This window comes from Hyla sarda, chromosome 1 (genome assembly GCF_029499605.1).
Source record: "Hyla sarda isolate aHylSar1 chromosome 1, aHylSar1.hap1, whole genome shotgun sequence".
NCBI classification, from domain to species: domain Eukaryota; kingdom Metazoa; phylum Chordata; class Amphibia; order Anura; family Hylidae; genus Hyla; species Hyla sarda.
In genome coordinates this window covers 468,018,722-468,046,341 of record NC_079189.1, presented here as the reverse complement: position 1 = coordinate 468,046,341, position 27,620 = coordinate 468,018,722, and the positions used below count along the sequence as shown (strand labels likewise).

At 40.4% G+C, this 27,620-nt stretch overlaps 1 protein-coding gene across 5 annotated transcripts in view; it reads left to right on the top strand.

Annotated features, from left to right (window-relative positions):
• HECTD4 (HECT domain E3 ubiquitin protein ligase 4) overlaps window positions 1–27,620 on the top strand; it is a 200,180-nt gene that overhangs the window by 60,501 nt on the left and 112,059 nt on the right. For 2 of the 5 annotated variants that reach the window (XM_056536623.1, XM_056536640.1), the window contains exons 12-23: window positions 4,139–4,371; window positions 4,569–4,714; window positions 6,121–6,191; window positions 7,194–7,299; window positions 13,397–13,517; window positions 14,532–14,660; window positions 19,474–19,598; window positions 21,843–22,053; window positions 23,041–23,141; window positions 23,384–23,582; window positions 24,148–24,267; window positions 25,474–25,578. In XM_056536623.1, the coding sequence (XP_056392598.1) occupies window positions 4,139–4,371; window positions 4,569–4,714; window positions 6,121–6,191; window positions 7,194–7,299; window positions 13,397–13,517; window positions 14,532–14,660; window positions 19,474–19,598; window positions 21,843–22,053; window positions 23,041–23,141; window positions 23,384–23,582; window positions 24,148–24,267; window positions 25,474–25,578 (1,667 nt within the window). The remainder of the gene's footprint in view (window positions 1–4,138; window positions 4,372–4,568; window positions 4,715–6,120; window positions 6,192–7,193; window positions 7,300–13,396; window positions 13,518–14,531; window positions 14,661–19,473; window positions 19,599–21,842; window positions 22,054–23,040; window positions 23,142–23,383; window positions 23,583–24,147; window positions 24,268–25,473; window positions 25,579–27,620) is intronic. The other 3 variants (XM_056536635.1, XM_056536627.1, XM_056536633.1) reach the window with 3 other exon arrangements.

Below are 27,620 nucleotides of genomic sequence, written 5' to 3'. Positions count from 1 at the left end.
GGTACTCATGGTGGGCCCCTGGGACAGGGGATTTTGGGTCTGCAGCTGTTCAGGTCTTTGTTCTCATGCACCAGATCTTTCTTGTCTCGCTAAATGGCCCGTGGACAGGGGATCTTCCGGGAGCCCAATTGCTGGGTCTAGTTTGTCTCTTGCCTGGGGGCTCATCCGCAGGCCTTATGGACACGTGAGTTCGGTCTCAGGACTGATTCCTTTCCTCTAGTGGTTGTGTTTCCCACCCTAGAGGACTGCTTTGATACGTCCCATCAGTAAGGTGTCCCCCAATGAAGAGCGACCGAGAAAAGGAGATTTTTTGTACTCACCTTAAAATCTATTTCTCATAGCCTTCATTGGGGGACACCGCACCCACCCATCTCTTCACTCTTCGTCTGGATGATCCTATCTGGTTGTTTTTTTGTTTTTTTTATCAGAGATTCTTTTCTAGGGTCCTTCGGACATGTTCTTGGTTGGCTTCTCCTACGGCTTTGTGACAAAACTGGTTATCTCGCTTCCAGTGGGTGGGTATATCCTGCCAGAGAGGAGCCGACTTTTTTTTTCCTAGTGTCAGCACCTCCTAGTGGCAAGAGCATATACCCATACCCAATGAAGGCTATGAGAAAGAGATTTTACGGAGAGTACAAAAAAAAATCTCCTTTTTGCATCCTGTACGGTTTTGTCAGTTTTTTCCCATAGCCAAAAAACGGGCCTACCACGTTTTTTTTTTTTACATGGGAACCGTAAAGAACCGTATGTGTGTACGGTTCCATCCGGTATGCACCATACGGTTTTTGACTTTGCACTTCAAACAAGTGGAACTTTATTCATAATGGAGTGAAAAGTTAAAAACGTATACGTTTTTTTCTTAAAAAAACGGATGCAATCGTTTTTTTCCCGTAGACAGGTTAAAATGTTTACACTAGCTTTGATACAGATTAGTCTGGTTTTGAGGAATCAGTTTTTCATCAAAAACCTGATTCGGGAACTGTATTGAAAAAACATGGTGTGAATGCAGCCTAAGCCAGGCTACATCAGTTAGATCGGCAGCAGGAGGCAGGTAAGGGGATCCTCCTCCTGCCATTTTTAGCTCACGGAACTCCTCCAATAATATCACTGGGGTTCCGTGAACTCCTCTGTGTTACTGATGATCTTTCACTTTAGACGCCTTGATAGGCATTGATCACTGGGTCTAAAGGGTTAATGAGCAGCGGGTTCGCCGCTGCCTGTCATTAGCAGTAAGTGTTCGGCTACTGATAGTAGCCGACACTCGCTGTTCTGAAGCGAGCGAAGCTCCGGCACTCGCTTCAAAGCCACTTGAGGATTCAGGGCATACAGGTACGCCCTTGAGCCTTAACTACCAGTACGCAAGGGCTTACCTGTACGCCCTCGGTACTTAACAAGTTAATTATCTTTGTCGTTCACCGTTGCACCCTCTCCACCGTTGCCACAATACTCCATATGTGGTATGACAATTTTTAGAGGCAAAACTATTATCTTAGCCTTGGCAGTTGTTGCCTGGCAATGGTAACAAGTTGAGCTTAAGGAACACCAATATCATCATTTTGGGTAATAGTTTTACCTAATTTCATATTATTTAGCAGATAATTGTTGATTTTTTTTTACCCAAGTGCATAAACTTACATTTATGCACATTAAATTTTAATTTCCATATCTGTACCCAAGCCTTCAGCTTCCCCAGATCCCTCTATAATATTATACACTCCTCAAAAACATAAAGGGAACACTTAAACAACACAATGTAACTCCAAGTCAATCACACTTCTGTGAAATCACACTGTCCACTCAGGAAGCAACACTGATTGACAATCAATTTCACATGCTGTTGTGCAAATGGAACAGACAACAGGTGGAATTTATAGGCAATTAGCAAGACACCCCCAATAAAAGAGTGATTCTGCAGGTGGAGACCACAGACCACTTCTCAGTTCCTATGCTTCCTTGCTGATGTTTCGGTCACTTTTGAATGCTGGCGGTGCTTACACTCTAGTGGTAGCATGAGACTGAGTCTATAACCCACACAAGTTGCTCAGGTAGTGCAGCTCATCCATGATGGCACATCAACGCGAGCTGTGGCAAGAAGGTTTGCTGTGTCTGTCAGCGTAGTGTCCAGAGCATGGAGGCGCTACCAGGAGACAGGCCAGTACATCAGCAGATGTGGAGGAGGCCGTAGGAGGGCAACAACCCAGCAGCAGGACCGCTACCTCTGCCTTTGTGCAAGGAAGAGCAGGAGGAGCATTGCCAGAGCCCTGCAAAATGACCTCCAGAAGGCCACAAATGTGCATGTGTCCACTCAAATGGTCAGAAACGGACTCCATGAGAGTGGAGCCCAACACCGTGCAGGACGTTTAGTATTTGCCAGAGAACACCAAGATTGGCAAATTCGCCACTGGCGCCCTGTGCTCTTCACAGATGAAAGTAGGTCTGGAGATGCCGTGAAGAACGTTCTTCTGCCTGCAACATCCTCCAGCATGGCCGGTTTGGCGGTGGCTCAGTTATGGTGTGGGGTGCCATTTCTTTAGGGGCCCGCACAGCCCTCCATGTGCTTGCCAGAGGTAGCCTGACTGCCATTAGGTACCGAGAGGAGATCCTCAGACCCCTTGTGAGACCATATGCTGGTGCGGTTTGCCCTCGGTTCCTCCTAATGCAAGACTATGCTAGACCTCATGTGGCTGGAGTGTGTCAGCAGTTCCTGCAAGAGGAAAGCATTGATGCTATGGACTGGCCCGCTCATTCCCCAGACCTGAATTTGATTGAGCCCATCTGGAACATCATGTCTCTCTCAATTCACCATACACCACGGACTGTCCAGGAGTTGGTGCCATCCGCCACCTCATCAGGAGCATGCCCAGGCATTGTAGGGAGATCCTATGGGCACATGGAGGCCACACACACTACTTAGCCTCATTTGACTTGTTTTAAGGACATTACATTAAGGTTGGATCCGCCTGTAGTGTGGTTTTCCACTTAGATTTTGAGTGTGACTCCATATCCAGACCTCCATGGGTTGATACATTTGATTTCCATTAATAATTTTTGTGTGATTTTGTTGTCAGCACATTCAACTATGTAAAGACAAAAGTAGTTCATATGATTAGTTCATTCATTCATTCATTCAGATTTAGGATGTGTTATCTTAGTGTTCCCTTTATTTTTTTGAGCAGTGTAATATCCTCAGTTTAGAGTCATCTGCAAGTATTGAATATGAAATATTCTGTGGTAGGACCGTTGAGAAATGTGCTGTTTGCATAGGCAAGGGATGCAGAATTTCTGCGGTTATCAGTAGCGATTTGTGGCATTTGATATTCCAGTTGCTGCCCACCCCACACTTCCTTTAACATGTTTACCTGGTGCCTATCTGTTTCCATAGTAGCTGGAGGTCACTGGACCAACGATTATACCAATGAAAACTACAGATCATGACTCACCAAGAAGGTGGGGTGGGAACCGAAAATGCGAAAATAAAAATTGTCCCTTTAAGTGACATGGAGGATGGCACACTTGATTGCTGACCAGCTGCTTTTCCTTTTGTGTTGTGAGCACTGTACCAATCCATTCCATATTAATGAGTTTCTAGGTATATACTGTCTAACAACCATTTTTTTTTTCAATAGGGATATAAGGTATTGGCAATATTCAGCTCCTGACAAAACTTACTTTGAACCATGGTCAGAGAGGCCCAATAAGGCTTAGGCTGGTTGCGTTCACATCACGATTATTGCCTTCAGCCACAAATATGATCTCTGAAGCATAAACCGGCTTTAATTGTATCTGTGCATGGGCAGACATTGACACTAATAACTCCTATGGTCTGCACAGATCCGATCGTAGTCAACTAGTGAGCATATCCAGCGTTTTCTAGTCAAAAGTCACAAATATGAATTGTATGCACTATTATACCAACTGGTTCAAATGATGGTGGGGGGAGGGTTCGTGGACGGGCTTAGCATGTCACTTGTTTTCATAAAATTTTCCCTAACCTGTTTATATTCTTTCTTAACCTTCATTAACTTTCTGTATTTAAAGGCTGTTTCATAGAATCCAGTCTAATATTCCCATTAAGCCACCTACAATATTGTCTTATATATGTGTTCACTGTTTTAATGCTGTATAATATTTTCTGCAGGAGAAGCTGTAACCACCAATGAGGTTATAAACCAGTTACTTCATCATGTGGGCGCCATGTGCATTCATCAGCTCAACCTTTTGGGCAACAGCAACAGTTTACCTATCACAACCTTTCTAGGGAAACAACATCCGATTGAATCTCATCATCTGAGCAGCATATGTGATATCATGGAGAAAGCCATGGTTAATGGAGATAAATGTATCATCCGCTGCATCCTTGTGGTGTTTCAGGTACTAGTTATCTTTTTTTCATAAAGAAACATCATTTTATACATTTGACAGAATATTTGTGTTTCATTTAGTTTTTTCCCCTAAAGTACATATTCATAAAAAATTGAAGGTGGAGTTTATTGACAAATTTGATAAAAATTGATAATGGAATTACTGTGTCGCCTGGTTCTGAAACTGGTACAATGCTGTGTTTGCAGGTGGTGTTTAAATTTTTCCTAAACCCTCAAACTGAGAGGAACAGAGATACTATCCGAAGGTCTGGCTTGTTGCTATGGCAGCTCCTTATGGCACCAAAGGACCAAATCTGCCCTGAAATTCAGAAGGAGGTCTGTCTGGCTATTAGGTAGGTCATCTGGGCTAGATGTTCCAGCATATACCACCATTCTTTACTTTCCAGTTCTTTTTTTTCATCTACTCAATGGTTTTGTGGGTATTTTTTCAAATCTTGTCTGAATCGCTTTGTTTACTCTTTCAGACCGTTCCTCTTTTTTCCCTAACAAAAAAAAAGCTAACTCAATATTTATATAAAACGCAAAAGTTTAGGTTAAAAATTTTTGTAATTTGTTTCCAATAATATATGAAATAATGAAATAATATAGATTGCCATAAAGTACTATACCAAAAAAAGTTTACCCAATTTCAGGCAGATGTGTTGACTCAATATACTGCTCTAGGTAAGAGCAGCATCTATTGGCTATGGGTCCCTACCTGTGGTAACCAAAATGGTATTAAAAAAAAATTTGTGATTGCCTTCCTGACATTTTATTGGCTGAAATTTTGAGCAATTTCAAAATAGACAACTGTGGCAAAAGTAACTGTGAAATGCAGTGCTTCATTCCTGACTATCCAGTGGACGAGATTTATTAACTGCGTCTTTTTAAAAAGGCGCAAAAATATTGCCAAACGCAAACAAACAAAAAAAAAATTAAATAAGTTTATACTACCTCCGCCTTGCCTTAGAAAAGTGACCCTTCCCCAGCAAGTTCTGAGGTGATTTTTGATTTGTAACAACAGTAGTAGATAGCAAGACTAGCGCACTCACCCAACTTTTCCGGTATCTTTGCTTTATTCAAGAGACAGTAGCTTCATTTTATGCTGTTCGGTACAGCGTTCCCCTTGTCCTCTGTGCAGAGCAGATTAGCAGGGACCATTTAACTGGGCGACGCCGGCCGTTTCACGCCTGTTAGCGTTTCTTCAGGCCTGAAAAAAACGCTAACCAACGTGAAACGACCGCCGTTGCCCCCAGAACAGCAGCACCACCCAGTCTTGAGACCCCTGAACAAGCCACCTACTACAGATACACAATGTCATAGCAAGTGGTGCCAAGATCGCTACTCTCTACTCCATTCAGATTTTGTAATTGTGAAAAATGTATTACGTTTTGCACCGTTTTGATAAATTTGGCGCACATAAGCCAAAAACACAGCAATAAAAATAAAGACAGTGAAATGACTGCACACAGACACATAATGCTAAATCTCCCCCATAGAGCAGGACGCTGTAGGACTCTTGACTGATCAAAACAATCCTTTTATTGTCTGGTGCCTATTTAGCTTTCACAGACTACCTATACATCTACAGTATAATAGATGAATGATGATAGATTTACAGTCCTGTTTTCCTCCTGTGCTGAACATGGAGATTTGAGACATCTGTAGTGGTAAATTATATGACTGCAGTGTGTGTCTACATTAATGGATGTCCTTTGATGTTAGATTGCCTTGACCTTGACTTTTTTTTCTACTGCAGCTTTGGCTTAAACATTTTAAACCCAGGAGAGATGGAGATCAATAACTTACTCAAGCTGATCTTAACAGAAGGTAAGAATACTTTTATATAGCACAATCAATCATAAAGCATTTATTTAGATTGTAATATTTAATGCAGGATAATAGATTCCTTCAGCCAGACATGAAGATAATGTCCACCTAACTTGGAATCTTGCCCTACTTTGGTAGAATTCCATGTTTTTTCCTTAAAACTAAAGGCTGTTAGATGATTTCTGAATTGTAATAGGCTGGAACAGTCTGATTTTTCAATTCCTCCCTCACATGTAGTGCTGCTGAAGTGTGTTTTTCACTGGCAGTTCCTAATTTCATCACTGCAAATGTAATGTGTGCCTCCGGTTTAGCCAATTTTGGCCTTTAGGACAGCCAATTTTTATTCATTTTTTTGCATTTATTTCCTTTACATCGTCTTTGTGAGAAATAAGAAAAAATGTGTGCAGCAGCAATAGGAAACCCCTTTCATGTAATTTATTTAATGACCTGGCCCTATTAGTCTACTGTTAAGATGAACCCCAACAGATCCAACTGTAAAGATCTATCCTAATGTGTTATACAGAAAACAGTTCTACAGCTCTCCTGTCCATAACATGGTGCCCTATGGAGAAGCAACATGTGACCATACAATGGCACTCGGCCTCCTATGCTGTGCCTGCACTAGTTTCTTGCACACAGTGCATTCTTATAGAGGAGGCTGAAAATGTTTATGGTTGCATACTCTTACTTAGGGTTCCATATTATGGACAGGGGAGCCTTTCAGCCGCACCAGGGGAGGGAGGATTTGTGGAGCGGAGCTTCCTTCTGTATTACAGCACAGTATAAAAGTGACATATTATCAGTAATACAGTATTTGTTTGGTTATTTACTGAAGAAGTAGCTGATCCTTTTAATAAATATGAACTATTGATTGTATCATTTTTCAAATCAAGCTCAATAGTTTTGAAAACTAAAAAAAAACTTAAATAATAAAAGGAAAGACCTATTTAGTAATTTAGTGTATGGCACATTAACACCATTTAATATCATTTAATTCTTCAGGTGACCGGAATTGTGGTCTTTCCCAACTCAGAGATGTTATTTTGACAAACTTGACTGAACAGCTGCAGAATAACAGGTTTGGGAGTGATGAAGATGAACATTACAGGTACAGTTATTTTTAAATCTGACCATTTTTTTTTATTAAGAAGTTTATCAAATTTACATTTTTTCATAGAAAACATAAAATTCCAGGGGGCTCTTTCTTACACCCTGTAAGTCCCAAGATACAGTATTTGGGTTCTAACAAAGGTACTATCCCAGCTAATCACCTCCAGGTTTTCTCCCCAGAAAAGGATTAGGATAAGGCAGTCCCATATCTTAAGGAACAAGTTTACATTCAGCTGTTAACATCTTGGGCAAACTATTGAAGCACTCCGGAGTTCTATATACAGGGTAGGCCATTTATATGGATACATCTTAATAAAATGGGAATGGTTGGTGATATTAACTTCCTGTTTGGGGCACATTAGTATATGTGAGGGGGAAACTTTTCAAGATGGGTGGTGACCATGGAGGCCATTTTGAAGTCGGTAATTTTTAATCCAACTTTAGTTTTTTCAATAGGAAGAGGTTCATGTTACACATCAAACTTATTGGGAATTTCACAAGAAAAACAATGATGTGCTTGGTTTCAACGTAACTTTATTCTTTCATGAGTTATTTACAAGTTTCTGACCACTTATAAAATGTGTTCAATGTGCTGCCCATTGTGTTGGATTGTCAATGCAACCCTCTTCTCCCACTCTTCACACACTGATAGCAACACCTCAGGAGAAATGCTGGTACAGGCTTCCAGTATCCGTAGTTTCAGGTGCTGCAGAATGGGCAAAACAAAATTTGGAACAGGAACCCTTAGTTTACGCAGAAGATTTTGTTCAGTGATGAGGCAAACTTTTATGTGAATGGTGAAGTTAACAAACAAAACCCCCACTATTGGTCTGAAACTAACCCACATTGGATAGATCCCTCCAAGACTGTTGGAACACAAATGTATGGCATGGTGTGGTATATGGGGTACAAAGATAGTGGGGCCATTCTTCATCAATGGAAACCTCAAGGCCACTGGATATGTGAAATTGCTACATGATAATGTGTTTCCCTCTTTATGCACTGAAGCTGGCACGTTCCCTGAGTTTTTCCAGCAAGATGGTGCACCACCACATTATGGGTGTCAGGTCCGAGCATTCCTAGATGAACAGTTTCCTGGAAAGTGGATTGGTCGTCGTGGGCCAGTTGAATGGCCCCCAAGGTCTCCCGATCTGACCCCCTCAGACTTTTATCTTTGGGGTCATCTGAAGGCAATTGTCTATGCTGAGGAGATACGAGATGTGCAGCACCTGAAACTACGTATACTGGAAGCCTGTGCTTTCATTTCTCCTGCGGTGTTGCTATCAGTGTGAGAAGAGTGGGAGAAGAGGGTTGCATTGACAATCCAACACAATGGGCAGCACATTGAACACATTTTATAAGTGGTCAGAAACTTGTAAATAACTCATAAAAGAATAAAGTTACGTTAAAACCAAACACATCATTGTTTTTCTTGTGAAATTCCCAATAAGTTTGAAGTGTCATATGACCCTCTTCCTATTGAAAAAAAAAAGTTGGATTCAAAATGTCTGACTTCAAAATGGCCGCCATGGGCACCACCCATCTTGAAAAGTTTCCCTCCTCAAATATACTAATGTGCCACAAAAAGGAAGTTAATATCACCAGCCATTCCCATTTTATTAAGGTGTATCCATATAAATGGCCCACCCTGTACTCTATACAGTAGGTAACCTATTAGCTTCCACTAAGGAAAGCAGGGCTGAGTGACAACATTGTATCCAACTCTTCCTCTGACATTTCCAGGCCCGCTTCCCACTTCCTCTTAATTGTAATGATAGGAATGAAGTAGTGACAGGAAATGACCCCCTTGACTGAGAATGAGTAACAAGTATCTGAAATAGGAATGTGTCAGCTCAAAAGCCGACTGGAAACAATCAAACGTCTTAACTCCTTTTACGGCATAGGATGTAAATATGTCTTGGTGCCCTGGTACTTAACGCACCAGGACGTACATTTACATCATATACATGATGCGAGCACCGGAGTGGTGCTTGCATCATGCATGGCAGGTCCCAGCTACTATCAGCGATCGCGCTGATGTCTGCAATTAACCCCTTAGATGCCGAGATCAATACTGATCACGGCATGTGCAGAAATGGATGCAATGCAATGAATGATTGGATCGCCCGTGTCCAAGAGTGCAGACGGAGGTTCCCTCATCTGCTCCGGCCGTCATCTTGGGGTGGTCTTCTCTGGTCTGACATGGAGCAGACCAGAGAAGAAGATAGCCGATAATACTGATCAGTGCTGTGTCTATGTATAGCACTGAACAGTATTAGCAATCTAATGACTGCTATAAATAGTCTCCTATGGGGACATAAAAAGTGTAAAAAATAAGTGCCCTTTTTTTCTCATTTTTCTGCATAATTAATAAACATATTTGGTATTAGCACGTGCGTGAATGTCCGAACTATCAAAATATAATATTCATGATTCCGTACGCTGAACAGTGTAAATGTAAAAAAAAAAAAAAAAAAAATCACATTCCAAAATAAATAATAAAAAATGGGGGAAAAAAAAGTCACATATAGAAGTGGTACCAATAAAAACTATAGATCACAGTGCAGAAAATAAGTCCTCATACAGCCTCATATACAGAAAGATTAGAAAGTTATAAGTGGTCAAAATAGGGCAATTTTAAAGATACTTTTTTTTTTATTTTTTCAAATTATCTAAACATGGGTATCATTTTAACCCCTTAGCAACAAGGGACAAATGTGCGTCCTGATGCGCTGGTATTTCACACAACAGGACATACATTTACATCCTGTACATGACCCGAGCACCGGAGCAGTGCTCACGTCATGCACGGCAGAACCCGGCTGCTATCAGCGATCGCGCTGATGTCTGTCATTAACCCCTCAGATGCCATGATCAATACAAATCACGGTATCTGCGGCAAATGTAATGCATGTAATTTTTACCTTAACCCCTTAAGGACCAAGCCCATTTTGACCTTAAGGATCAGGCCAATTTTATTTTTTGCATTTTTGTTTTTTTTTCCTCCTCGCATTCTAAAAATCGTAACTCTTTTATGTTTTCTTCCAGACTAGTATGAGGGCTTGTTTTTTGCGTGACCAGTTGTCCTTTGTAATGACATCACTCATTTTACCATAAAATGTATGGCGCAAGGAAAAAAATACTATTTGTGTGGGGAAATTAAAAAGAAAACCGCAATTTTGCTAATTTTGAAAGGTTTCGTTTTCACGCCGAACAACTTACTGTAAAAATGACATGTGTTATTTATTCTGTGGGTCAATACGACTAAAATTATACCCGTGATTACATTCTTTTCTATTATTGTTGCGCTTTAAAAAAAATTGCAAACTTTTTAACCAAATTAGTATATTTTTAAAATTCCTCTATTTTGATGACCTATAACTTTTTCATTTTTCCGTATAAGCGGCGGAATAAGAGCGAATTTTTTTGCGTGATGATCTGTACTTTTTATTGATACCGTATCTCATTTGTGTATATAGAACTTATATTAATTTTTTTATAATTTTTTTAAAATAAAATGTGACAAAAAAGCAGCAATTTTATCCTTCCCCCCCCCCCCTTTTTTTTTTTTACATTCACCTCATTCACCGTACAGGATCATTAAGATTATATTTTAATAGTTCAGACATTTATGCACACGGCGATACCAAATATGTTTTTATGTAAATTTTTTTTCTTTTTTACACTTTTTGTGGGTAAAATGTGAGAAAGGGACATATTACATTTTTTATTGGTGGAGGGGATTTTTCATATTTTTTTTTATAACTTTTTTAAAACTTATTTTTCCTTTTTTTTTTTTTTTTTTTAACACTTAAATAGTCCCAATCAGTTGATTGCTAATACAGTTCAGTGCTATGCATAGGGCATAGTACTGATCCGTGTTATCGGCTATCGTCTGCTCTGGTCTGCTTGATCGCAGACCAGAGCAGAAGAAGCCGGGAAGGCAGCGGAGGCAGGTGAGGAGACCTCCGTCTGCCATGTTAGCTCATCTGATCCCCGTGGCCATGCCGTGGGCGATCAAATAAGCATAAAATGTAGCCGTGCTGCTGCAGATGCCGTGATCTGTATTTATCATGGCATCTGAGGGGTTAATGGCAGACTTCCGCAGGATCTCGGATGTTGTCCATTACCGGTGGGTCCCTGGCTGCTATCGGCAGCCGGGACCTGCCGCACATGACCCGATCATCGCTCCGATGTATAGGACATAAATGTACGTCCTGGTGCGCAAAGTACCGCCGCACCAGCATGTACATTTAAATCAGTGGTCATTAAGGGGTTAATATGTACAGCGTGAAAGCGAAACCCTCCAAAATTTGCAAAATTGCAGTTTTTTTTTTATTTTTTATTTTTTATTTTTTTTTTCAATTTCCCCACATAATTAATACTTTTTTTTTGTTTTGTTTATGGTAAAATGAGTGATGTAATTACAATGTACAATTAGTCATGCAAAAACGAGCCCTCATAAGAGGTTATAAGAGTTATGATTTTTAGTAGGGAGAAGGGAGAAAAATCAGGGCGACCAGAATTTTACCACACAGGCCCAACATAGTTTTGTCCTTACTCCACACCTTACAAAGTAACAGAAAATACAGCTACAGATTAGACAGAGCTATTCCCTCAGCAGGTTTACTTTTTTGTTACTCAGTGCCTACTTGTGATCATGTACATAATCTTTGTGTCTAGCACCTATATGTCTATAACAAATACCATTTCTCTTGCTCACTTGGTTTGTCACCCTGTTCTTTGGAGGGGGGTGTTTCCTCACTCTGCATGACTCTCTTCCTCCCTGAGGTCTCTTCTTCCAATCACTGCAGGCTTCTCTGTAACCCCCTCCTCTCTGATTTTATGCTGCAGTCTTATAGGAAAGGAGTAAGCACAGATAAATGCTAGTCCCACCCTCATTTACTGGACTTTGTCCATGCCTGTGACTTCGCTTGGAGTAAGATGATTCTGCAGCTGGACAGGATTATGTTCTGGATGCTATTGGGACCCCTAATAGTCTTTTTTTTTTTTTAATAAATAATATTTTCTTATGAAGTATATCAGAAAGGTTAACGTTTTGCCTAGATGTACAACATAGAAAAGTTTTTGAATCTGGCAGTACCCATTTAAGTAATAGATCGTAAATTTGATTCGTCACGAACTTCTCGGCTCGGCAGTTGATGATTTATCCTGCATAAATTAGTTCAGCTTTCAGGAGTTCCGGTGGGCTGGAAAAGATGGATACTGTCCTAGGAAAGAGTCTCCTAGGACTGTATCCGCCTTTTCCAGCCCACGGGAGCACCTGAAAGCTGAACTAATTTATGCAGGATAAGTCATCAACTGCCGAGCCGAGAAGTTTGTGACAAATCAAATTTACTGTAAGTTCGCTCATCTCTAGTATTTGGTATTTTTGTAAGTCTCTGCATCCATTTTTATGAAGTATTTAAAATAGTAAAAGTACAAAAGTATTAGTGTATGTTCACTTTAAGTAATTTGAGGAAAATCTGCAAGGTTTTCCACATCTGCCTCAAATTCCCCATGGAACACATGCCCCATTGATTTCAAAGTGAACTCTTTAATTTCTGCTTTATAAATTGACACATAACTTTATAAGAATTCCATGTAGAATTATGCCCTTGCACTGTAAAATTCTGCTCCAATTCTGCTTTCAGATGGAATTGATGAGAAACTGACAATTCCTATGCAAATATTAATCGGCCATTTATTCTATGTGAACATTTTGGTTTCGGTTACTTTTGTGGTTATATTGGTGAACCATGTGTTGCTTGTTAAAGGGGTACTCCGCTGAAAAACAGGTGTTTTCAAATTAACTGGTGCCAGAAAGTTAAACAGATTTGTAAATTACCTCTATTTAAAAATCTTAACCCTTCCAGTCCTTATCAGCTGCTGTATACTGCAGAGGAAGTTGTGTAGTTCTTTACAGTCTGACCACAGTGCTCTCTGCTGCCACCTCTGTCTGTGTCTGGAACTGTCCAGCAAACCTTTCTTGCTCTAAATATTTATTTTATATAGCCATAATATTTGTTCAGTTAACTGCAGATAATAGACTTCTTTCCCGCATAATTTATTGTTCTGATTTATGTTTCTTTTAGGCTAAATGATGAACTATTGCACTATATTTTGAAGATTGTTGTTCGTGAATCTTGTGTTCTGATCACTAAGTGCCAAACTGTGTGTAAAGAAGAATTCCAAAGACTCTTATCAACCGTGCCTGTAAGACCAGTGCCCACTTTGTAACTTTTGTACTTTAATGAAATACAAAGTATTTTTTCCTTAACTCCGGTTACATACTTTGGCTGTAGGCTTGAACCCCTTCACATTTCAAGACACCAATGATTACTGTACTCTTGACAGTCTTTGCATTAAACATTAGTACACAGATTAACAAATAATTCTTATCATAGAAAATGCTTTTTTCTCCACTTGAGAAATGCCTCCATCTCCACTCCTCCTCCCAAACCAAACTCATCATTTATTTTTAAGACGTCCATCTAGAGACACATCAGCCCACTGGCCGGAGGGGAGGCTGAAGACACACAAGAAAAACATAGAGGTTAGGTGGGCAACTGAAAATTGAGGATAGAACCTGCAGGAGGCTAGACTGCTAAAAAAAATGCAATACAAGATATAAATTGGCAAGAAATAGTACTTCTCCTCATGGTCATGCGTGACTGCTTATTCTGAAATTTCCACTTAAAGGGTTACTCCGCTGCTCAACGTTTGAAACAAACTGTTCCGAACGCTGGAGCCGGTGCCGGGAGCTCTTGACATCATAGCCCTGCCCCCTCATGATGTCACGCCCCGCCCCCTCAATGCAAGTATATGGGAGGGGTTGTGACAGCAGTCACGCCCCCTCCCATAGACTTGCATTAAGGGGGCGGGGCATGATGTCATGAGGGGGCAGGGCAATGATGTCAAGAGCTCCCGGCATCGGCTCCAGCGTTCAGAACAGTTTGTTCCAAACGCTGAGCAGTGGAGTACCCCTTTAAGAGCAGCACATGAAGACTCTTAGGCAATACATACAACTCTTGCTCGCCATGCGCTGGTTTTACAACTTATTTAGGTGCTAAAGTTTTTCATTCCTTTATACATTATATACACTATATACAGTATTATTTCTTTATATACATATACTATATTTGAACTCTGCTGCAAAGACCTGTGCAGCTGTGAAGGAGGAGATACTTGTAATGTTCACATATTTAAAATGCCTTTGTGTGTTTTAAGGTTGCCTCACCATGCCTGCGCTATCTGATGGCTGTACAAAATCACCTACTTAGTAATACTGTCTTAATCAAACCTGATGAGAGTGATGACAGTGACAGCTCCCTGCAAGGGGAGACATTGAAGGTACAGGTAAACACCAAATTTTATTCTAAAAGTATTTTATTTTTGTTTGTCAGTGTCACTTGTAGAACATTCCATTGTCCTCTACGCACATTTACTGAAATCCAGTGTAAAGCAGTAAACAATGTGTGGGGAGAGGACAAGAAGACTTTAATGGGAAATTACATTTTGTGTATACTTGTTTATGGTACCAGTTCATGCTGGTACCTAGACGCTATATTGATCACTATTCTTATGGTTCTTGGTATGAGCAGGCATTGATCCGCTTAACATCCTGTGTCTTTGAGTCACAAAATAATAGACTTTATTTTGGAGCACTGTTAACATGGAGTTTCAGAAGAAATTATGAGTTGTTGTTTAAATTAATCTTTTTCATTGGAGTTTACTATGTAAAGCATTTTGGTTGGATCTTCATTGTTTTGAGTAAAGATAAATGTACAGACATTGCAAATTATTCGTGAATTTCTTCATTATCCTTGGGAGGATTTCTATGTTTAATGCAAGTAGTGTCTTTCGGGTGGTTCTGAAATACTTCTCTATGATGGTTAGTTGCTTATTTAAAAGTAATTTATTTTTTTTCCTGCATACAAGACACTTCGAGACACTATTTGAGGAGGCTGGTGGACACAAGTTACTTTAAACTTTAAAGTGTACATCTCGTTCTATTGTTAATTTTATGAAAAAATATTACAGCACTGCACAGGATAGTCATTTTTCTAAATTTATAAATGAGAAATTCTGCACATAAATGTCTGAATGGGTCGCAGTTCTCCCCGCCGTACATAACTATGAAATAAGAGACTAAGGCTGGGTTCACACTACGATTTGTAACTACGGTTCCCGTATATGGCTGGGAGGAGGGGGCGGGGCTTAATCGCGGCGCCCGCACTCAGCCGTATTCGGGAACCGTATTTAATGCGATCGGCTGCTTTTTCGTCCGTATGCGGTTTCCCGACCGTAGGCAAAAACGCCTGAGACAGAAGCAACTGACCAATAGCAGATCGGGAGGGGGGGTATGGGGGGGGGGGGAGAGATCGTTCTGCCCACCCACATTAGTCAGGGCAGAAAGGGGGAACTGTGGTGTGACCGGCGGTGGAGGGGGGTCCCTTACCGGAGGTGATCAGCGGCAGTGGGCGGCATGCGGTGTGAATGTACCCTAAAAACACTACACTACACTAACACAAAATAAAGGGTAAAACACTACACATACACCCCTTACACTGTCCGTTTGGGAGCCTGTTTGGGAATCACTGGCGTAGAATACACCTATATCCACCCCTATGCAATCCCTAATTTAGTCCACAAATGCGCATGGTGCTCTCTCACTTCGGAGCCCTGTCGTATTTCAAGGAAACAGTTTTGGTCCACAAATGGGGTATTTCCGTACTCGTGAGAAATTGCATTACAAATTTTTCTCCTTTTTCCCCTTATGAAAAGGAAAAGTTGGGGTTTTCACCAGCTTGTTAGTGTAAAAAAATAAAAAAATGTTACACTAACATGCTAGTGTTGCCCCATACTTTTTATTTTCACAAGGTTTTGTAACACAATTTCTCCTGAGTACGGAAATGCCCCATATGTGTGTGGGAGGGGGGCGTAAAATGCTCTGCGGGCACACAACAAGGCTTAGAAGTGAGAGCGCACTATGTACATTTGAGGCCTAAATTGGTGATTTGCACAGGGGTAGCAGATTTTACAGTGGTTCTGACCTAAACGCAAGAAAATAAATACACACGTGTGACCCGATTTATGGAACTATACCCCTCACGGAATGTAACAAGGGGTAATTTTTCATTTGCCCAGCCCACTGTTCTAAAGATCTGTCAAACTCCAGTGTGGTGTAAATGCTCACTGCACCCCTAATTACATTCTGTGAGGGGTGTAGTTTCCAAAATGGGGTCACATGTGGGGGGTCCACTGTTCTGGCACCACAGGGGGCCCACAACTTCTATTCCAACCAAATTCTCTCTCCAAAAGCTCAATGGAGCTCCTTCTCTTCTGAAGTGTAGTGCACCAGCAGTGCACTTGACGTCCACACATGGGGTGTTTCCATACTCAGAAGAAATGGGGTTACAAATTTTGTGGGGCATTTTCTCAATAAAAATTTGGGGAAAATCCAGAACTTTCGTGAAAAAAAAATATTTTCATTTACATATCCGACTTTAACGAAAAGTTGTCAAACACCTGTGGAGTGTTAAGGCTCACTGTACCCCTTGTTACGTTCCTTGAGGGGTGTAATTTCCAAAATAGTATGTCATGTGTTTTTTTTTTTTCTGCTGTTCTGGCACCATAGGGGCTTCCTAAATGTGACATGCCCCCCAAAAACCATTGCAGCAAAATTTTGCTTTCCATAAGCCAAATGCGACTCCTTCTCTTCTGAGCATTGTAGTGCGCCCGCAGTGCACTTTATGTCCACACATTGGGTATTTACATACTCAGAAGAGATGGGGTTTCAAATTTTGGATGACATTTTCTCCTATTACCCCTTGTAAAAATGTAAAATTTGGGGAAAATCCAGCATTTTAGTGAAAAAAATAAAATAAAATCCAACACATCCAACTTTAAGGCTCACCTTTAAGGCTCACTGGACCCCTTGTTACATTCCTTTAGGGGTGTAGTTTCCAAAATAGTATGCCATGTGTTTTTTAATTTTTTTTTAAATTTTTTTTTTTGATGTTCTGGCACCATAGGGGCTTCTTAAATGTGACATGTCCCACAAAAATCATTTCGAAAAACTCACTCTCCAAAATCCCATTGTCGCTCCTTCCCTTCTGAGCCCTCTAGTGCACCCACAGAGCACTTGACATACACATATGAGGTATTTCCTTACTCGAGAGAAATTGGGTAACAAATTTTAGGGGGATTTCTCTCCTTTTTCCCCTAGCAAAAATTCAAAAACTGGGTCTTCATGAACATGCGAGTGTAAAAAACACATAAAGGGTTAACACACTTTCTGAATGTCATTTTGAATACTTTGAGGGTGCAGTTTTTATAATGGGGTCATTTATGGGGTATTTCTAGTATGAAGACCTCTCAAATCCACTTCAAAGCTGAATTGGTCCCTGAAAAATTAAAATTTAGAAAAAAAATTTAAAAATTGGAAAATTGCAGCAGAATTTTGAAGCCCTCTGATGTCTTCCAAAAGTAATAACATGTCAACTTTATGATGCCAACATAAGGTAGACATATTGTATATGTGAATCAATATATAATTTATTTGGAATATCTATTTTCCTTACAAGCAGAGAGCTTCAAAGTTAAAAAATAAAATAAAAATAAATGCAACATTTTAAAAATTTTCATTAAATTATGGAATTTTTCTCCAAGAAATGATGCAAGTATCGACGAAAATTTACCACTAACATAAAGTAGAATATGTCATGAAAAAACAGTCTCGGAATCAGAATGAAAAGTAAAGGCATCCCAGAGTTATTAATGCTTAAAGTGACAGTTGTCAGATTTGTAAAAAAATGGCTGCGTCTTTAAGTTGAAAATGAGCTGCGTCCTTAAAGGACATCTGCAGCGTTACAAACACTTATCCCCTATCCTCAAGATAGGGGATAAGTGTTTGATCGCGAGGGGTCCGAACGCTGGGGCCCCCGGCGATCTCCTGTACGGGGCTGCGGCTGTCTCGTGCAGGGAGCGTGCCAGCCGCAGCATGACGTTGCATCCATACATCTCTATGGGAGAGACATGGAGGCAGCATTCGTGCCTCCCCGCATCCCCCATAGAACTGTAGGGGGACGGGGAGGAGATGGGGCGTCACCGTCGACCTCTAGGTCGACGCTACGCGCCTTAGCGCTCACCATGAGCGCTTATGGCGGCGCCCCGTTAGGGAGATCAGGGGGGGGCCCCAGCGGTCAGACCCCCCGCGATCAAACACTTATCCCCTATCCTGTGGATAGGGGATAAGTGTAATGCCACTGCAGTTGTCCTTTAAGGGGTTAAACATCAGGATACCTATGGGACTTTCCACTCTAGTGATGATCACACAGTTTTGATCACAGTTGCCAAGAGTTCAGTGTCACAATTTTTGCGTGATAGCTGAAAGCAGCATTTTTTTCTACCTAGTCTTAAATAATTGGAAAACTGTAAAAGTTGCTTGTACCTGGTTGTTTCTGCTAAAAGCACCTCATCAGTTTCCAATTTTGCAAAAACTATGGGCATTGTATTTTTTATTAGAGAAACACACAAGTTTTTGTAGCCTAAGAAATTGTGGCTTGCTCAAGTGGTTGCCATCATAGAAGTATTCTACCTTAGGTGGATTGTTTTTGTGGGACACTGTGCCCTAATGGAAAAACCATGGCCCAGATTTATCAATCTGTGTGAGAAAAAAAAATAGAGAGATTTTCGCACAGTAACCAATCACAGCTCAGCTAACGAGCTCTGGTAAAGTGAAAGCTCAACTGCGATTGGCTACTGTGGGAAAATCTCTCCACTTTTTCTCTCACACAGTTTATAAATCTGGGGCCATATGACTACAAACAGTGCAATACAGGACCACACTGCCAGTTTCTTATATGTACCCAGTTTAGAATTTTTCTCCCTAAGATGGGGGAAAATTGGCTTCTACCTGAGGGTTTTAGTTTTTTGCCTTCCTTGGGCCCAACATTGCAAACTTATTAGGCTAAGCTATACATGTTTTAAAGAAATGAAATAGTGAGTTATATGGAAATTGTTTGACAGTTTTCATTTGTAGGCCACCATACATTGACCTAGGTTTAGATGCATGTACATCAGATGTATATTAACTAATATAAGATTTGTTTGATTCTTTTTTTTTTTTTTTATTTCTTTTTTCCCCCATGCCCTCCTTTTATTTTAGGAATTTCAGACTAGCATTTTAGGCTTAGGAACACAAATATTAACAGGATGTGATGAAGTCCTCGAAATGCTCCAGCGGGTCACAACTGCTCTTATCAACAGTGATATCCCAGACAGGGATGTTAGGTATGTAAATATCTTCACCCATCATAGAAGATGTCAGCTGGAACCTGACTTGTTATTTTGACAGGTTTAGTTAAAAGGGGTATTCCAGACAAAAACTTTTTTATATATATCAACTGGCTCCGGAAAGTTAAACAGATTTGTAAATTCTATTAAAAAATCTTAATCCTTCCAATAGTTATTAGCTTTTGAAGTTTTCTGTCTAACTGCTCAATGATGATGTCACGTCCCAGGAGCTGTGCATGATGGGAAAATATCCCCATAGGAGCTGGACAGCTCCCGGGACATGAGTCATCAGAGAGCAGTTAGACAGAAAACAGCAACTCAACTTCAGAAGCTAATAACTATTGGAAGGATTAAGATTTTTTAATAGAAGTAATTCACAAATCTGTTTAACTTTTCGGAGCCAGTTGATATATAAAAAAAAAATTTTGGCCTGGAATACCCCTTTAACAAAATATACATAGTTTTTCTATTATTATTATTTTATTTCATTTTATTTTTGCATAGTTGAGAAAATGGACTAATAAGAAAGATCTTGCCATGCCTACTGGTTTTGCTTAACTTACTTAACTCTGCTACTTTGCTCAAAATGTTACCAGTTTAGTTCTCCTGAATACAATAGTTTTTAAATAACCTGGTTTGTATATTAAGCATATAAAAATATATGGTTTTAGCATCATAATTTAAGGAAATCTTAATTTACAGGATTATATTGCAGATGAACTGGATTAAAATGAGATATCACTTACTCGGTGCCGCTGCAGTATTTGGGGTCCGTTGCTGATATGCCAATTCCACCCTTTCCACATAGTAGGCGGCAGCCGTCATAGCCAAATACCTGCCTTCTTTTCCTCCGCTCCCATATGCCCGCCAACAGTGCGCTCACATGGACGAAGGGTCCTCACCTGTGAGGGGTCCTAACTGTATATTTCTTAGGTGGATGGACATATGGGAGCAGAGAGGATGGAGGCAGGAAAGCGCTGTATGCTGGCTTCCACTTCCATTGCACAAAGGGCGGCATTTGCATATTGGCAACAGACCATAATATTGCTTGTATTTCCTGAACTGTGGCACCAGTAAATTATATCTCTTTTTAATCTGGTTAACTCAAACTATAACCATGGTATAGGGTTTAGTGAAGGTGAACCAGCTTTCAGTTTCCCTTTAAGACTTTTAATGGGAATTGTGCCTCAGTTTGTCAAAAAAATCTAAAATTTTTGGACAGTGCGTTTATTGCATAGCTATGTGTTTTTATATATTAAATACATGCTGCCAATACACATGAGAAATACATACATGTTTAAAGGCTTCGGATACCTTTTGTGCTCTTTTTTTTCTTTTATTTTTAATTTACTTATTAAATGTGAAATTTGGCAACTTTCCGAATACTATTCATTAGAAAATTCATACCATTTTATTGTTTTATTATATCACATATAGCCTGATGATTCTGACATCGCACCTATCCGCGCTGTTTCTATTTCTACCTTACATACTGTGTAAGATATAGCAGCAAGGAGAGTAATGAGGATATACACGACAGACCAGAGTTCAGGCGATGATAATGTCCAAGTCTTCAGGGAAGGCAGGTCACATGGGACATACTTTATCAATGTATAGATGGGTAAAGAACACACAGCAGTTTGCATTGGGAGGAGAGATAAAAACAAGCTTTATATCTGTGTAAACCTATGAAAGAGTACCCATGGAATTTACAGGGGGAACTTACACTCCCCTCAGCATTAGTGACCACTGGGGAGATTTATCAAAACCTGTGTAGAGGAAATGTTTACCAGTTGCCCATGGTAACCAATCAGATTACTTCATTTATATTTTATTTTTAAAAATGAAAGAAGCGATCTGATTGGTTGCTTTGGGAAACTGCACCACTCTTCCTCTACACAGGTTTTGATACATCTCCCTGTCTGCACACATGTGGAGATGGAAAGCAGTCAAGAAATATATGAATCTGTGCTGATACATGACATCCAGTAAACACAGCATCAGCCTGGGTACATAGAGGGAGATTTATCAAAAATCTGTGAAGAGGAAGAGTGGTGCAGTTGCCCAAAGCAACCAATTAGTACTTCTTCCATTTTTAAAAAAGACTGCTCCACTCTTCTTCTACACAGACCTCCCATCCAGCATGTATTTTTCAGAGTGGAATGATCCCTTTATAATGCTCAGATTTTATGTATTTTATATCCTTAAGTTACACGATCTAGGATCTATATTTTGTTTCAGATTAAAGGGTCTAGAACAAATTACAAAGTCCACCATGCTTGGCCATCTCCTTCCTGTTCTCCTGACATCCCTCATGCACCCAAATCTACAGACTTTAACAATGGCAGATGCTCTGATGCCACAGCTTGTACAACTAGTGCTGTACACCAGTCAGGTGAGGAATGAAAGTCTGCCTTATCAACTTGTACAGCTAGGGCGGTACAACAGTCAGGTGAGGAATGCAAACCTTATATATTTATCCACTTTAAGGAAAGTATGTTGTACTTGTTACTAAAATTATAATGTCATGTCTAATAATAAAACAATGTTCCAATTAATGTTTCTATAAATACATTTTTTGTGTGCATGATAGATTGTGTCTTTTGGCCTCTCTTGACCTGTTTTAGTAAATATCTATACTCCTTATGAAATAACATTCTGCCTCATCTTTTTTTATAGCTCTATTTTGTGCCGATCCTCTGTTATTCTTACAAGAAAGGTATGAATAAATAGCCAACTGGGTGTCACCAGCTGGAGGTGTGTCACTGCACAGTGTGAGACTATCCTATCAGAGCGGACAGTGCCAGGCAGTGCAGGGACACTCCCTCCAACTGGTAACACCCAGTTGACTTTTTAGTCATACATTTCTAGTAAGATTAACAACAGAATGGCACAACTATATAAAAGAAGTTCCAGGGTTTTTCTATGTTAGCAGGTCAGGAAAGACCACTGGCTCTCTTCAAACCTTTCCTTTTCAAAGTAGAGTTAAAGGGGTATTCCGGCCTTAGACATTTAATCCCCTATCCAAAGTATAGGGGATAAGATGTCTGATCACAGGGGGCCCGCCGCTTGGCCCCCCCCCCCCCGGATCTCCCTGCTGCACCCGCCTTATGTGCGGAGCTGCGTCTCCAGGCTCAGAAACCGGAAATTTTTGGGACTGGAGACGTGACGTAATGCCACACCCCCCCCCAGTGATGTTGCGCCCCGTAAACTTCCGGTTTCCGAGCCTGGAGACGCAGCTCCGCACATAAGGCGGGTGCTGCAGGGAGATCGCAGGGGGTCTCCAGCGGCGGGCCCCCTGCGATCAGACATCTTATCCGCTATCCTTTGGATAGGGGATAAAATGTCTAAAGCCCGAATACCCCTTTAACATTGTGGAATGTTCATTTTTATTAAATGCTTGTATTTCTGTTTTTCATGTTTTCCTGTCTGTCTTCAGACTGCTCTTCTTCTTAAAACACAGTCCACAACTCTGGCAGATATTGGGAACTCTCCAAGTGGTATGTCAGAACAGAAGAGCAAATTATTACCAGATGATAGGTAATTTAAACATATATCATACTAAATTGTTTACAGCATATATTTTATAGGTATTTAGTCTGTATAATATAATTATATAATAAACTTATTCTAACCAATACGTAATAATTGCCATAGAGACTGCCTGAGTGCCAGCAGTGTTTATGTAACAAACAAAAAAATCTGTGCTTGGAGGTTACTTTAATGTGGCTCTTATGTATGACTATATTTGGTAGACCTAATAAATCATTGCATTGCTGTAGGATGTTGGAAGAGAAAGAAGAGCCAGGCTTTCTGACAGGACTGAAGATTCCAGCACCATGGGCTGCTGGAAAGACAGTAGAAACAGCTCATCCTGTTAGAGACAACTACAAATTTAAAGAGAGTGTTCATATACCAGGTGCTCGATGTCTCTATCTCCGCTTTGACAGCAGATGTTCCTCACAATATGATTATGATAAGGTTAGTGAACATTTGAAGCACCATTAAAGGACATCTGCGGAATTATTACACTTATCACCAATCCACAGGATTAGGATAAGTGTTTGATTGTGGGGGGTCTGACCGCTGGGACCTCCTGCGATCTCCTGAACGGGGCCCCAGCATTAGCACTCAGTGAGATCGCTAATTCGCGTCTACTGTTACGCTCCCTCCCTGCCCCCTCCTCATACAGTTCTATGGGAGAGGCGGGGAGGCACGAACACGGCCTCCCCGCCTCTCCCATAGAACTACGTGGAGGAGGAGTGTCGGACGTGGTGTCACGCTGCAACCGGCATGCCTCCTGCATGGGAGAGCCGTGGCCCCATGCAGGAGATCGGAGGGGGTCCCAGCATTTGGACCCCCTGCGATCAAACACTTATCCACTATCCTGCAGATAGGGGATAAGATGTTTATGGCCACCGATGGCCTTTAACTTGCCTGTGAATATATACGAATTCCATTGGAACTATGCCTCAACCATTGTCTGTTGGATACGTAGAGTTTCATCCAATGTTAAACGTTTTCTTTCTTTAAAATTTATGAATAGCTGGTGATCTATGCTGGTCCCAATACTAATAGTCGGAAGGTAGCCGAATATGGTGGAAATACCTTAGGATATGGAAGTAGAAGTGTTTTGGGGACAGGCTGGCCAAAAGATTTGGTGAAGGTAAGTTAGTAATCTATATTTTTATTGTGTAACTAATAATGAGTAATGAAGACAACCTGTGTGACCATTTATCCGTCCTTCTCTGAGCATTAGAAGTTGCAAGACTTCTGTGATCTGTAGGTTTATGCTAAATGGTGTGTTGTCTCTGAATAAAAAGCAGAGAAATTCCTCACAGGATTTATGGGAAAGACAATATGAGACCTGCTATTTCACCCCACACATAGCAGTTGACAACTTTTCCCATAAAAGAGTGTGTACAGAATCGGCATGTGTGGGCTGGTAAGCTGGTATCAGTGGCTTTTCTCAGCTTTAAACTGACAAATAATGTTAGACTTATGGAGCATTTGAGAGGTGTGACTGCATTGTTTTTGCTGGACATATTTACATGACTGTAATATGAATAGTAGGGCTGCGTTTTAGCTTTTATATTAGGTATGCACAATGGAATGCACAATTAAACCCCTTGTGGTTCTACAAAATCTAATTTTGATCACCATTGTGATGGTGCCATATTACAGCAAATATGTAAAGCAAATCCAGTAATCCACTTTGCTTATTGAGGTTATCCAGCCTATCCTTAGGCCATCAATATTAGATCGGCTGGGATTTGACTTCTGGCATCCAACTATCAGATGTTTTAAGGTGCTATGATGCTTATATGAGTGCCTCAGCCTCTTCAATGTTTACCAAAACTTGTACCTGCATCTCAATACTATTAGTAAAGGCAATACAATATACTGCAGCATTGTCTCTTTCAGGTAAAAGTATGTGATGACTGACTGAGGATCCACAGCTTGATCTGTCCATCTGTGATTACATGCCTATGCCATAATATTGCCCCCTCATGTGAATGTGTTCCTTCCACATTTTATTTTTTTTTTTTTTATCCCATCCCCCTTTTGCTTTATTCTAGCTCACCAGTTTTTTTTTTACCAGTTGCTGCTATCTTTATTCCTGTCACCCTCTACCAGTTGCATTCTACTCTACAGGTAACTGATGGCAGGGGTGCCAGGAGTTGGTTTCCCACTGATCTTATACTAATGGCCTATCCTGAGGATAGGCCATCAATTTTTTTAAGGGTATATAACCCCTTTAATTTCTAGTTATTCCTGAAAGGTAACTTTTTGCCTCTGTATGCTAAAATTTGCTGAACCATGTGATCTAATACTAATGAAATGGTAAATGATGTTTGTTATATGTTGTCAGGTAGAGGGCGACACTGTTACATTCTCTTTTGAGATGAGAAGCGGTCGTGAACACAATACTCCTGATAAAGCAATGTGGGGATTCTCCTGCACTGTCAGAGCTCAGGTGAGTTTATTTATATGGACCAAATGCTTAGCTTGATTTTGTATGAAAGGATAATGGTGAGATAAACAACAATACCTCCAACCCCTCTGATCTGTAGTTATGTCACATAATTGTATAATGTGTAAATCCTACCTTTTTGAGGATGACACTTAGGAATAGTAGTATTTAATGCTGGTGCGGAAGGGTAAAAGAGGTGTTTCCAATACTTTGAAGTGCTGAGGGCTGGAATGCCCTAATCCCAAATCTCATTTCTGTGTTGTGTGTCCAAATTGTGCGCATGTGCAAGGTTTGGAAACAGAATTCAGCTGACCTTCAGTGAAGGAGGGAGCGAAGAGGTCTTCCAGCCCTCAGCACTTCAGGGTCTTGGGAAAACCTCTTTGACTCTTTGCAACAGATAATAAAAACATTTTTCTATATTATGGAAGCACAAAAGATATATGAAAGGTAGCCTTTGTCATCTTGTCCTAAAAGCTATCAGTGTCAGCAGTTTAAAACGTGATTTGCAGCCGACAGGTTACCTATAAGGGAAGCTGGACCTGTGGCGATCAGCTGACTTGTATGCACCAGAATGTACATTTACGTTCTGTACATGACCGCGAGCATCGGAGCGATGCTCGCGTCATGCACTGCAGGTCCCGGCTGCTATCAGCACCCGGGCACCCGCCGGTAATGGCGGACATCAGTGATCGTGCTGATGTCCACCATTTTACCCCCCCCAGATTCCGTGATCAATGCAAATCACGGCAATGCGCATGTTTAAATGGATGATGGGACCGCCCGTGGCGCTGCCGCAGGAATCTAAAAAGGGAAAATCCCCTCCCTCAATTAAAATGTAAATTGTCCCTTTTTTCCCATTTTACCCCCCAAAAAGCGTTAAAAAAAATAAAATAAATTATAAACATAAAAAATAAAAGTCCAAAACTGCTGCTTTTTTTTTTTTGTCATATTTTATTAAAATAAAAAAATGTATAAAAAGTGATTTAAAAGTTTTATATACGCAAATGTGGTATCGATAAAAAGTACAGATCATGGCGCAAAAAATGAGCCCTCATACCGCCGTGTATATGGAAAAATGAAAATGTTATAGGTGGTCAAAATAGGGCGATTTTAAACATACTGATTTTGTACAAAATGTTTTATATTTTTTAAAAGCAGTACAATAATAGAAAAGTATGTAAAGATAGGTATCATTTTAATTATATAGACCCACAGAATAAAGAAAACGTGTCATTAGTGTTAAAACGAACACCTCCAAAATTTTGCAAAATTGTGGTTTTCATTGAAATTTCCTCACTAAAAAAATAAATTTTTGGGGTTCACCATACATTTTATGGCAAAATGAGAGGTGTCATTACAAAGTACAATTGGTCACGCAAAAATGAAACCCTCATATGGGTCTGGGGATGTAAATAGAAAAGAGATTTTAGAAGGCAAAGAGGAAAAAAACGCAAAAGTAAAGTTGGCCTGCTCCCTAAGGTCAAAATGGGCTTGGTCCTTAAGGGGTTAAATTGAGTTGTCTTCATAAGAACAGTGCATATATAGAAAGATAAATATATTTAAAGTTACTGAAATACTATTTTAGGTTTTGCTTTAGTACAAACTGATTAGTTTTTTAGTGCATTATCAGTTGTGTTTTACTGATATTAGTTTGGTAACTTATTTAGTGTAATACAACAATTAAAGAAGCACTTAAATGCCATTTACAGGCCATGCTACTGTAAAAGTTTTTTTTTTTCTATATCAATTCGGTCCTTAAATTCGTTTGTGAAACAAGGGGTACTCCGCTGCTCAGCGTTTGGAGCGAACTGTTCCGGACGCTGGAGCCGGCATTGGGAGCTCATGACGGCATAGCTCCACTCCTCATGACATCATGCCACGCCCCTCCCATAGACTTGCATTGAGGGGCAGGGCTTGACTTCATGAGGGGGCAGGGCTATGACGTTACAAGCTCCCGGCTCCAGCGTTCGGAACAGTTTGTTCCAAACGCTGAACAGCGGAGTACCCCTTTTTAGCGTCTTGCAACTAATAACTCTCTGGCAGAG